Source organism: Maniola jurtina, chromosome 28, assembly GCF_905333055.1.
Source record: "Maniola jurtina chromosome 28, ilManJurt1.1, whole genome shotgun sequence".
NCBI lineage: Eukaryota > Metazoa > Arthropoda > Insecta > Lepidoptera > Nymphalidae > Maniola > Maniola jurtina.
In genome coordinates, this window is record NC_060056.1 from 2471059 (window position 1) to 2483728 (window position 12670).

Genomic DNA, 12670 nt, shown 5'->3' on the forward strand with positions numbered 1-12670 from the left:
ACTTTTTGCCCATTTTGGCACCAATGACTCATTTAAAACTCACGTGTAAATTAAGTAAGACATTGAGTTGGTAATAAAATACAAAAAAAAATCCTACTAAATGAGGTAATAATCTTTCAGCTTACAAAGATGTTACAAATATAAAAAAAATACAAATCAAACATTCTAAGTAATTAAAAAAAAATACCTACTCACTTATTCTTAAAAACCAAACAAAAATTCGTTCATTGGCTTCTGACACTAAATAACTATGAAGTCACAGTTACACTAACAAAAAAGTTAGTAAAAGTTCTAGGAATGTTCGCGAACATGCTCGGCGAGCGGCGCGGCTCACGTGCTGGTCTCGTGCGAGCTTCCGCTCGCTGATGCTCGCTGACCAAAAGTTCGTTTTTGCCTAAAACAATACAGAAAAATTAGATACTGTTATCAACTCGAAGCTTCGAATAGTCCGTCTTGGCAGTGAAGACATGAACTAAAAAAAAAAAGTACAAGAGACAAAAAAGTTAGAGTAAAAGAGTTTCAGTTAGTAAAAGAGAGCGCGCACTGCGGTGCGGCAAGTTGCGGTGCGTTTTAAATGCATAAATTTGAATCCCTTGACTTTGACTATGATTTTGACTTACTCAAGACCACCATCCTTATGTCGTCGACATTCCATCTACACGCACGAAACGTTTTGCGTCTTCATTCCTCATACGCATGGCTAAGTGTTAGAACACTCTTCCGCGAGTTGTGTTTGCTAGCAATTACAATCCAGGTATCTTTAAAACAAGAGCGAATATGCATCTTCTGGGTAAACCTCTCCCATCTTAGGCCACATCATCACTTTCCATCTAGTGTGATTGTGGTCAAGCACTTACCTATAATGAATTAAAAAAAACCTGGCCCCCTGCAAAGTGCCCTTGTGCCTTTGAATTGTGAATTGAATCGTTCGCCAAGATTGTGTAGATTTAAAAAGTTTTCGACTTTGACTATGATTTTGACTTACTTCAACAAAGAGGTCCTCCCGTCAAGACTGGCCCCCTTCCCTTGCTGTTGTGCACAAGCTCCCTTGTGCCGTTTAAAGTGAATGGTTTGCTAAGATTTTGTAGATTTTAAAAAATGACTTTGACTTTGATTTAGACTTACTTCAACAAAGACTCGAGACTGGTCCCCTGCAACGTTCCCTTGTGCCTCTTGAAGTGAATGGCTCGCCCGGTTTTGGTGTAACACTCGAAGTTGCACAGTTTGCACACGAATTTGACGAAGTGGTTCCGATAGTGCGCCGATAGTAGGTTCTCGTCATCAAATCGTCGCTCGCATATGTCGCATTGGCAACTGCCGACCTCCTGTAAAAAAAAAACCTTTTTTTTTTTTTCTTCTCGTCTGGCTTTGCAAAAAAAAAAACCTTTTTATTCATTACCTTTTTAAAACAAAATTCAAAACTCAAAATGTTTTGTTCAATTAAACTTTTACAAGTGCTTTTGAATCGTCAAAAAATCTACCACTGTTTCGGAATGCCGTTCCTACCGAGAAGAACCAGCAAGAAACTCGGCGGTTGCTCTTTTCAAGTACATATTCAATTTACAATAATATGCCTTTAAGTATCTTTGATAATATTTTGAAAGCTTGTACCAAATAATCTAAATAAGGGTTTCTACGTTTGACTACTTTCACTTAACTGTGTGTTTGTATTTGTAGAATAGTGGTTTTTTTGTTAAAAGTGGCCGTTTTTTGTGTTTCACTGGTGTTTTTGGTGGTGGAACTGACTGGGAAGCGTTCTAAAGGGGCGCCGTGCGTGTGTCGGCGGGCGCCGGCACAGACGGGGTCCATACTTGTATAGTTTAACTAACTTGTTACAAATAACTGACATTGGCTAATCTTTGTAAAGCCAGACGAGAGGGAGAAAAAAAAGAATTGTTATTTTATAATTGTGTGCCAGAAAAACTCAACCAAGTTTATGTCTACACCATAACTGTACGTAATAAAACTTGTTTAGTGAACAATTAAATAAATTTAAAAAAAAACCCCGAACACATTTCAATTTTTTTTGTGATGTAACTACAAATTCACGGTTTTCGGATTTTTTCCTTTACTTCTGCTATAAGACCTACCTAATTCTACATGATTCTAGATCAACGGGAAATAGGTACCCTATAAGTTTTCTTGACAGATACGACAGACGGACGGGCAGACAGATAGACAGACAACAAAGTGATGCTATAAGGGTTCCTTAGTCCTTTCGAGGTACGGAACCCCTAAAAATATATTTCCATATACATACGTTGTCATGAAAATTCTTATTGTGCTCCAGCAACCGATTGTGATCCGTAAAACCAAGGACGCAAGAGTCACATTTGAACTTCATACTCTTAAACGATTCTTTGTTACGCCTTTCTTCTAATATCTTTTGCAATTCATCTATTTCTATCTTCACTTTTCCGAAAATTGCATCAACTTCGGATTCTGGAGTAGATTTTGGTTCATTTTCTTCTTCTTGGGCGGGTTTTGGGCCACTTTGGTCCAATTTTGCTCGCTTTGGTCCAGACTGTGCTGTGCTTTGGTCCACTTTTGCTCGTTTTTGTACGTTCTGTGTAGTTTTTGGTTCTGGAATTGTACGTTTGGCTACTTTCTTTGTAGGTACGCTGATTTCTAATTCCTGAAACAAAGATAAATAAAATTTTATTGTACTGAAATATCCAACTCTACTAGATATAAATATACAGGGTGGAATTTTATGATGCCACCTGAAGGGGAAGTAGGGGAAGTCCGGGAGACTTGCTCAGGTGGGAGAGTTGAACCACCTTTTAAAATTCAGCTTAAATTTCGCGCTAATGAAACGTCAAGACGGTCATTGGTAAAGCGTGAGAGGCCAATAACCAGCACGCTGCCATTTTTTACAATGGCCGGTTTGTTTGGCTATCAGGCTCGGAAAAATGTTTTTGTTACGACGGAGTAAATTTTATTAATTTATGTATTTTTGAGATTGCGGCCGTGTTTATAGAGTTACGTATTGTGTGTTATTACTATTGCACTGCCTGATTATTGTAGTTTGACATGTGCTAAGTATTTTTTTGCTAAGATTGATTGTTTTTTCTGTGAGTAAAATTTAATGTCAAAGTAGTATATGCGGGAGACTTGAACCATGGCGGGTGCGGGAGATATGACCAGTGGTTCGTGTCTCCCTCTACAGTGTTTGTATGCGAAAATATGAAGTTTTATTTAATAAATTTAGAACTTTGAAAACTAAATAAGGTTTGAAACAAAAAGCCCAGAGAAAGAAAACTGGAAAAGGCTAAAAAAAATAAAAATGTTAATGATGATAGTGAAACCGAGTGTGAAGACGTATGTGAAGATGTTGCGTACGCTGATAGTTCCAGTAATAGTGATTTTGCAGAATTCCTGACGTGAATGATCGTTGGTATTGTTTTGTTTGTACATCAGAAGAAATTATGACTATACGTTTATGTGGTTTATGCCGAAGATATTATGTCCATGAGATATGCGTAGGAGTTACACAAGATATTGATGAAAAGGTTAAGAAAGACCAACAAATTTGATTAAAGAAACGTTATATATTTAACTTTGTTGGCGAAATGTTTAATAATTATGTTGATTGTGGAATGTTACAGAATATGTTGAAATTTTCTTTTTTTTAGGGTTCCGTACCTCAAAAGGAAAAATGGAACCCTTATAGGTAGGTCTTATAGCACAAGTACAGGAATAAATCTGAAAACCGCAAATTTGTGGTTACATCATTAAAAAAAAAAAAAATTAAAATGTGTTTCAATTTTCAAAATAAGATAACTATACCAAGTGGGATATCATATGAAAGGGCTTTACCTGCACATTCTAAAACATATTTTTATTTATTTTTATGTATAATAGTTTTTGATTTATTTATCGTGCAAAATGTTGGAAAAAATTTCCGAGTCCGCGAGTCTGACTCACATCAGTTTTTTCTTTATAAGAAAAGCAATAGCTATATTTATTTATAATTTAATTTCATTTTGTGATGTTTTGTTTAATATATCTGTAATTTAAGCTACAAAATGTTTTTATTTTCCCCTTTAAAATGCTATGTTCAACTCTCCCCAGACCCCGGTTCAAGTGTCCCTCCGGGTGGGGAGAGTTGACCCAAATCCCATTTTTCATTCAAATATATATAACATATTTCAGTATTATAATTTCGAAAAAGTAATTATGCATAAGTAATCCTAAATAAATAAGCTACTGTTTATAATTACAATTGAATCACTAAGCCTCATTTATAAGAAAATACGACACTTTAAGCAAAAAGCGGTTCAACTCTCCCGGACTTCCCCTACTATTAATACTGTAGATAGAAAAATTTACTTAAGGTGGAAGCGACGGGCCTGCCCGCGAAATTCAAATTTAATTTGGTTTTTCGCATTTTTTAAACTAATACGACAACGTAGGCTTATGGCATTTTCAATTGCGACAATGGCAGTATCATCCTCACAGGTTTATATAAAAATCTTCACTTGAAAGGGTCCAGTTTAAGAAGTTAGCTCTAGTATCGGCTAATGTGTCAGAATTAGTCGATACTACAGCTAATTTCTTAACCTGGACCCTTTCAAGTAAAGATTTTTATATAAACCTTTGAGGATGATATTGTTATCGTCGCAAATAAAATAACCATAAGCCTACGTTGTTGTATTAGTTTACAAATTGCGAAAAACCAAATTAAATTTGAATTTCGCGGGCAGGCCGGTCTCGTGTTAAAGGAAAAAATTACAGCCTGTACTTTTATTGCACCGATCGTTAGGATCAATATAAGGATGAAATCTCTCTCAGAAACTTGATAAATTAAATGAAAGGAAAACAATGAAAAATTACAGATTTTAGCCGGTTCGATTCCCGGGTGTGACAAGCGAATTTTCGAAAATGTTTGAATGCAGTTTTCTTTCTTTTCAAAAATAATGGAATGTGTTCTTTGAGTAAAATTTTCTATCTACAGTATTAAGAGTACTTCCCTTTCAGGTGGCATTACAAAATTCCACCTTGTATACAAGATAAAGTTGAAAACTAAAACCCGATTGTGATCGTCTTAATAAACGCTGAAATATTAAAGTAAAACTGTTTGTCTGTCGTTTGGTAGGTATATTTTAATGTATTTTAAAATATGAACTCAGAATTTTCTCCTCTTTCATTTGACACCCAACTCGATACATAAATATAAATTTATTCCAGTCATCACTACTAGTTCCCTTAGCTCTTCACCAACAGAAGCCTATGATCTTCTCAGGGCCAATGTCACTGAATGCGGTGTGTTGTTTAGGTTTGAATATGTTACTCCATATGACATTGTTAAAGTGTTCAAATCTTTACAAAGCAAAAAAACCGGAGATCTGTGGGGAATATCAGTAAAAATAATTAACAATATTATTGATATTATTGCGCCATATCTAGCCTTAATTTTTAATGAGTCTGTGGATACAGGCGCTTTTCCAGATCTCATGAAATGTAGTAAATTGATACCTCTTTTTAAATCGGGTAGCAAAAGTGACCCAAACAATTACAGGCCAATTTCAATTTTGCCAACACTGAGCAAGATATTTGAGAAAATCATGCTCAACCAACTGCTTCAGCATTTCAATTTAAATAAGCTACTCCATTCTGAACAGTATGGCTTCACTAAAGGTCGATCAACAACCGACGCGGCCGCAATGCTGTTAAAGCATATATTCAATGCGTGGGAGGGGTCACAGAATGCCATTGGTATTTTCTGTGATTTATCCAAGGCATTTGATTGCGTTGAGCACGAGACTCTTTTAGTTAAATTGAGCCACTATGGAATCAAAGACACTGCGCTTGGTCTCATTGCGTCCTATCTTAGTGATCGTATTCAAACAGTATGTGTGAATGATGTGAAGTCATCCGGATCAGCCTCACTAATGGGTGTTCCTCAAGGCTCTATTCTAGGTCCTTTCATGTTCTTAGTATACATAAACGATTTACCATATGTAGTCCAAAATATTTGCGATATCGTACTATTTGCTGACGATACGTCTTTGATTTTTAAAGTCGATAGAAATAAGGACAATTTTGACGATATAAATGGTGCCATATCTCAGGTAACTCACTGGTTTACTGTAAATAATCTACTTTTAAATGCAAAAAAAACTAAGTGTATTGAATTCGCACTGCCCAATACCAAGAACACAAGTAACATTAATTTAATGATAAATAATGATATTTTGAAAATAGAAGAGACTACTACATTTTTGGGGATAACCTTAGATGCGAAGCTGCAATGGGGCACCCATATATCAACTCTTGCTGGCAAACTAAGCTCTGCTGCTTACGCGGTTAGAAAGATTCGACAATTAACTGACGTGGAGACCGCAAAGATAGTATATTTTGCTTATTTTCATAGTATTATGTCTTATGGAATCTTAATATGGGGTAGAGCGGCAGATATTGGGAAAATTTTTGTATTACAAAAAAGGGCAATACGCGCAATTTATAACTTAAAACCACGCGATTCACTTCGAGAAAAATTTAAGGAAATAGGTATCCTTACCGTAGCCTCTCAATATATTTACAACAACATAATTTTTGTAAGACAAAATATTCTTAGTTACAAGAAGGTTGGCGATCTACACAACAGGCTGACTAGACACCGTAACAGGCTTGCGACTCCTACACTCCGTCTCAGGAAGGTCCAAAAGTCATTTGTGGGAATGGGTATAATCTTCTATAACAAAATTCCTCAGTCAATTTTGGACTTGCCTTTACACAGGTTCAAAAAATCTATTAAAAATATGCTCTTGAGAAAAGCATATTATACTATCGAAGATTATGTAAATGATAAAAAAGCGTGGATTTGAACTTCGATTCGCTCCAGCAATGCGCAGGACTTCAATTGCTTTTATACATGGCATAATATTGTATATCAAATCTTTGAAAAGAGCAACCGCCGAGTTTCTTGCTGGTTCTTCTCGGTAGGAAAGGCATTCCGAACCAGTGGTAGATGCTTTTGACGATTCGAAAGAACTTGTAAAAGTCTAATTGAATAAAAACATTTTGAATTTTGAATTTTGAATTTTTTTTGAATTTATTTATAAAGATTAAATAAAAAAAATAAAAATAAAAAATTGACACCTCATTCATCAAAATCGGCCCCGTAGTTTAGGCGCTACGGTGGAACACACAGAATCTAGATACAAACATACATACATACATACATAGACTGCTAAAATCATTACCCTTCCTTTTGACTATGCTGCAATGGGGTAATAAATCTAAAAACAAAGGCCGATTGTGCTTCTTTGTCGCTCGTTCCGCGCTCTCGCTTGCACTTCAAGCCTTACATGGAACGCCTCAGAGCGAGGTAACGCCGCACGAGGCATGTTTTTTCGTGCGTGCAGCCGGCTCTATCGAATTATAAGACGTTGTCACGTCAAAAAAGCTAACAAATTATCTTTTTCTTTTTCTTTTTTTGATGAGGAAGGCTGAGAACCGGGTGTGGTGGCGCTCTATAGGGAAGGCCTATGTCCAACAGTGGACGTCCACAGGCTGATGATGATGATGAACAAATTGGTACCTGTTGGGATTTCTCTTGGCCAACTTCTAGAGGATCAGGTAAGGGGGTTTCTTCTACTTCTATTTCGACGGCTTCTTCTTTGATGCCCTGAGCACATTCTTCTACGCTGCTTGGTAGCTCAGTTCTATCACGGTGCTTTTGTTCGCCCATTATTAATATTGTAGATAGATTGGATAGGTTCTCTCCTTTTTGATTCTGGAAAAACAATAAATCAAGTTTTTTTAATACACATAAAAAAACCCGGCCAAGTGCGAGTCAGACTCGCGCACCGGGGGTGCCGTACTCAGGCATTTTTTAAACATTTTGCATGACAACTCAAAAACTATTATGCTTTAAAATAAATAAAAATCTGTTTTAGAATGAACAGGTAAAGCCCTTTCATATGATACCCCACTTGGTATAGTTATCATACTTTGAAAATATAAACACATTTTAATGATTTTCTTAATGATGTAACCACAAATTCACGGTTTTCGGATTTATTCCTTTACATGTGCTATAAGACCTACCTACCTGCCAAATTTCATAATTCTAGGTCAACGGGTTCAAAACTGTTGTGCATAAAAATAAATAAAAATCTGTTTTAGAATGCACAAGTAAAGTCCTTTCATATAGCGTGCAAAACTCGTGTCAATGCCCCACTTTAGACGCGGCGCGACTTCGAGTGACCTATTTACGGAACGTTCGTTGACCTCTAGTTTTTTATAATATGGTATCTTATCAGTAATCATAAGTACTATCACCTGTCTTCATTTTTGCTAGCATTCTGGTTACACGTTGTATATTCAACACTAGATGATGCCCGCAGCTTCGCCCGCGTGGATTGGTCAGATCCCTTGCAGCATCAGGATTGAGGAGTTGGAATCCAAATTTTTTATGGAACAATGTCTCAAAGTTCCCGTAACGATTAAAAAAATATTACGCAAATCGGTTCAGAAATTTCGGAGTATTCGTGTACCTACATAGGTAAAAAAACACAACTCCATTTTTCAAAGTCGATTAAAAAGTAGCCCATGTTACTCCTTGGTTAATCCTCTACTTGTCTGTGAAAGTCCCGTCAAAATAGGTTTGGCCATTCCGAAGATTAGCCCGTTTAAACAGACATACGACACTTCAATTTCATTTATTAGTATAGACTAGCTGTGCCCGCGACTTCGTTCGCGTGGAATAGTTTGGGCAGCGTGATTCTTTAAATTGACATAACTTTTTTATTTATGAACCGATTGACATGAAATAAACACTAAATGTTAAGTGAAGCTTACTACAATATATTAGTGAAAACCGTATCTAAATCGAATAAGCCGTTTCTGATATTAGCGTGCACAAACACACAGACAAACAGACAAAAAAAAATTAATTACAATTTCGGGTTCGGCATGGATATAATAAAAATCCCTGCTTCTTTTTTTTAACCCCCGACCCAAAAAGAGGGGTGTTATAAGTTTGACGTGTGTATCTGTGTATCTGTGTGTCTGTGTATCTGTGTATCTGTCTGTGGCATCGTAGCGCCTAAACGAATGAACCGATTTTAATTTAGTTTTTTTTTGTTTGAAAGGTGGCTTGATCGAGAGTGTTCTTAGCTATAATCCAAAAAAATTGGTTCAGCCGTTTAAGAGTTATCAGCTCTTTTCTAGTTTTCTTGTAGCAAAGAAGGTTAGATAACCGTTAGGTTCATAATATTATGTCAATTGGCAAATGTCAAGCTGTCGAGATGGACGTTGCCAATATACATAATTATTTATTTGAAATGATGTTTTGGAAAACTCCGATACTTTGGATCGTAGGCGCGGAATAGTCCAAGAAAATCGGTTCAGCCGTTTGAAAGTTATCAGGTCTTTTCGGTCTTTTCTAGTTACTGTAACCTTCACTTGTCGGGGGTGATATAAATTTTTAATTTACACTTGTTATATATTTCCATTGTACAGACACCACTTTTCTACAATTTTATTATATGTATAGATAAAGAAGTATTATGTACCTGACTAGTTTCAAACGCAGCATTAGCTCTTCGCACTTTGTCCTGGAAACGTTTGATTTTGCGCAGCTCGGCGTGGCACTCCCAACACGCCATCATCTGGTACATGAAGCTTGGTATTGTGGTGTTCTGGAACAAAAAAATTGCTTGTCTGTAAAGTCGGTTTACTGACGATACTTGAACGTGACAACAAAGGCCGATTGTGCTTCTTTGTCGCTCGTTCCGCGCTCTCGCTTGCACTTCAAGCCTTACATGGAACGCCTCAGAGCGAGGTAACGCCGCATGAGTCATGTTTTTTCGTGCGTGCAGCCGGCTCTATCGAATTATAAGACGTTGTCACGTCAACACAATAAAATATATTTCACTTCATCATTAAAAACCGGCCAAGTGCGAGTCAGACTCGCGCACTGAGGGTTCCGTACTCATGCATTTTTTTAAACATTTTGCATGACAACTCAAAAACTATTATGCTTTAAAATAAATAAAAATCTGTTTTATAATAAACAGGTAAAGCCCTTTCATATGATACCCCACTTGGTATAGTTATCTTACTTTGAAAATATAAACGCATTTTAATCCTTTTCTTAGTGATGTAACCACAAATTCACGGTTATCGGATTTATTCCTTTACTTGTGCTATAAGACCTACCTACCTGCCAAATTTCATAATTCTAGGTCAACGGGAAATACCCTATAGGTTTTCTTGACAAACACGGACACACAGACACACGGACACACGGACGGACGGACGGATCGACAGACAGACAAACAACAAAAGTATCATATAAGAGGGCGCATATTCGCCCAACTCCTGCATTCTTCTGCCAACGCTCAAGCAGAGACGACACTGGTTCTTCTCTTCATCGGTTATTTCTTCCTTTATTTCCATCTCTTTCTATCCCTATGGACTTGAACTAAGAGTATCTCTATCACTCACCTGGTAGTTGCTCTCGAACAACAGTTTCCTATATAGGGGCGCATATTCTGCCAACTCCTGCATTCTTCTGCCAACGCTCAAGCAGAGACGACACTGGTTCTTCTCTTCATCAGTTATTTCTTCCTTTATTATAATCTCTTCTAATGTGCTCTGAAAATGGAATAAATTAAAGTGTTATTTATTATTTTATACTTACTTAAATTACCATTGAATGTTTATTCTTTTTACCGGAGCGGTATCCTGGACCTTATAGTGCCCGGCAAACAACTTGACCTGAAGAGGTGTAGTGGGAGACAGTTATCGAATCCGGGAAGCAAAAGTCGAAGTTTCAACCAATCGTGTACACCCGGGCTGACTGATCAACCAATCGCGTGCACCCGCCATTCGATACCCAATAGCGTCAATGCTCAAGTTATTTGCCAAGCATTATAAGTGAGTAACACAACACCTTAATTCTGAGACATATAGAAGATACTTTGATTTTGCTCTGACTTAACAGGGCGCTCTCCGTCACTCGTTTCATACAATCGTAGTTCCAATTTCATTTGAATATTAAGCAACCAAAGTCCATGAAATTTTGCAGACATATTCTAGACTAGAAACTAATTGTGACGAACACTCAGAAATAAAAGAAATTAACTTGTATAACCCAACAGGGATTTAATTCCGATATTCACAAGATTATATGCAGTAAATAAATCACTCAAAACTACACGTAATAATGCGCGCACGCGGCCCGACAACCGCTTTTATGCATCGCCATCACTCCTCTCCTCTCCTCTCCTCCCCTCTCCGCACCTCTCCTCGCCTCGGCTCGTCACCCCTCGCCTCGGTACTACTCGCTGCTCGCTCCTTCTCTCTCTACCCGCTCCTCGCACGTTACAGTCGGCCGTCCTGAAACAATTGCACCGCAATTGGCGCGGCGCAAAAACATACTTTAGCTCTTCAATAAAATCTCCTCAGCTCACAATTTTAAACTTCTAAACTCAATCCAGATTTTTGACCTTTACCAGCTACCCAGTTTGAACCAACTGCTCAAATTGAACCAACTGCTCAATCTGAACCAAATGCTCAATCTTAAACTGGTCAATGTAACTAACTGCTCAAACTAAACCAACGGCCAAATTTAAACCAAATGCTTAAACTGAACTAAGTGCTTAAACTTAATCAACTGCTCAATCTAAACCTACTACTCAAAGTCTCAATCTAAAACAACTGCTCAATTTAAATCAACTGTTGGAACTAAACCAACTACTCAAACTAAACAAACTGCTCAATTTAAACCAACTGCTCGGTCTAAGCCAATTGCTCACTTCAACCAACTGCTCATCTGCGCCAACTGCTTGATCTGAATCAACTGTTCAACGTAAACCAATTGCTCAATCTCAATCAACGTCTCAATCTAGACTAACTGCTCAATCTTAAGCAACTGCTCAATCTAACTAACTGCTCTACCTAAACTAACTGCTCTACCTAAACTAACTGCTCTACCTAAACTAACTGCTCTGCCTAAACTAACTGCTCTACCTAAACTAACTGCTCTACCTAAACTAACTGCTCTACCTAAACTAACTGCTCTACCTAAACTAACTGCTCTACCTAAACTAACTGCTCTACCTAAACTAACTGCTCAACCATAACCAACTGCTCAATTTAAACTAAAAGATTCATCTGAACCAACTGCTCTATCTAAATCAACTACTCAACAACTAACTGCTCAATCTTAAGCAACTGCTCAATCTAACTTACTGCTCTACTTAAACTAACTGCTCTGCCTAAACTAACTGCTCAATCATAAACGACTGCTCAATCTAAACTGAAAGATCCGTCTGAACCAACTGCTCTATCTAAATCAACTACTCAATCTAAACTAACTGCTCAGTCTTGACTAACTGCTCAATTTAAAGTCTAAACTAGCTGCTCTACCTAAACTAACTGCTCTACATAAACTAACTGCTCAATCATAACCAACTGCTCAATCAAAGCTAAAATATCCGTCTAAACCAACTGCTCAGTCTAAACCAACTGCTAACTTGAACCAACTGCTCGTCTACACCAACTGCTTAATCTGAACTAACTGTTCAATCTAATCCAACTGCTCAATCTCAACCACCTGCTCAATGTTAACTAACTGCTCTATCTGAACTAATTGCTTAACCTTAGCCATCTGCTCAATCTAAACTAACTGCTCAGTCTTGAGTCTAAACCATAT

The 12670-nt window shown here is 37.3% G+C and overlaps 1 protein-coding gene across 1 annotated transcript in view; it reads right to left on the minus strand.

Annotated features, from left to right (window-relative positions):
* Window positions 1-262: 262 nt before the first annotated feature.
* Window positions 263-12670, minus strand: part of LOC123879301 — a 95102-nt gene continuing 82694 nt past the window's right edge. Inside the window, exons 7-12 of the mRNA XM_045926945.1 lie at window positions 10459-10608; window positions 9525-9650; window positions 7547-7741; window positions 2261-2635; window positions 1126-1325; window positions 263-394 (exon numbers count right to left, since the gene is read on the minus strand). Coding sequence (XP_045782901.1) covers window positions 331-394; window positions 1126-1325; window positions 2261-2635; window positions 7547-7741; window positions 9525-9650; window positions 10459-10608 — 1110 coding nt within the window. The 3' untranslated portion in view covers window positions 263-330. The remainder of the gene's footprint in view (window positions 395-1125; window positions 1326-2260; window positions 2636-7546; window positions 7742-9524; window positions 9651-10458; window positions 10609-12670) is intronic.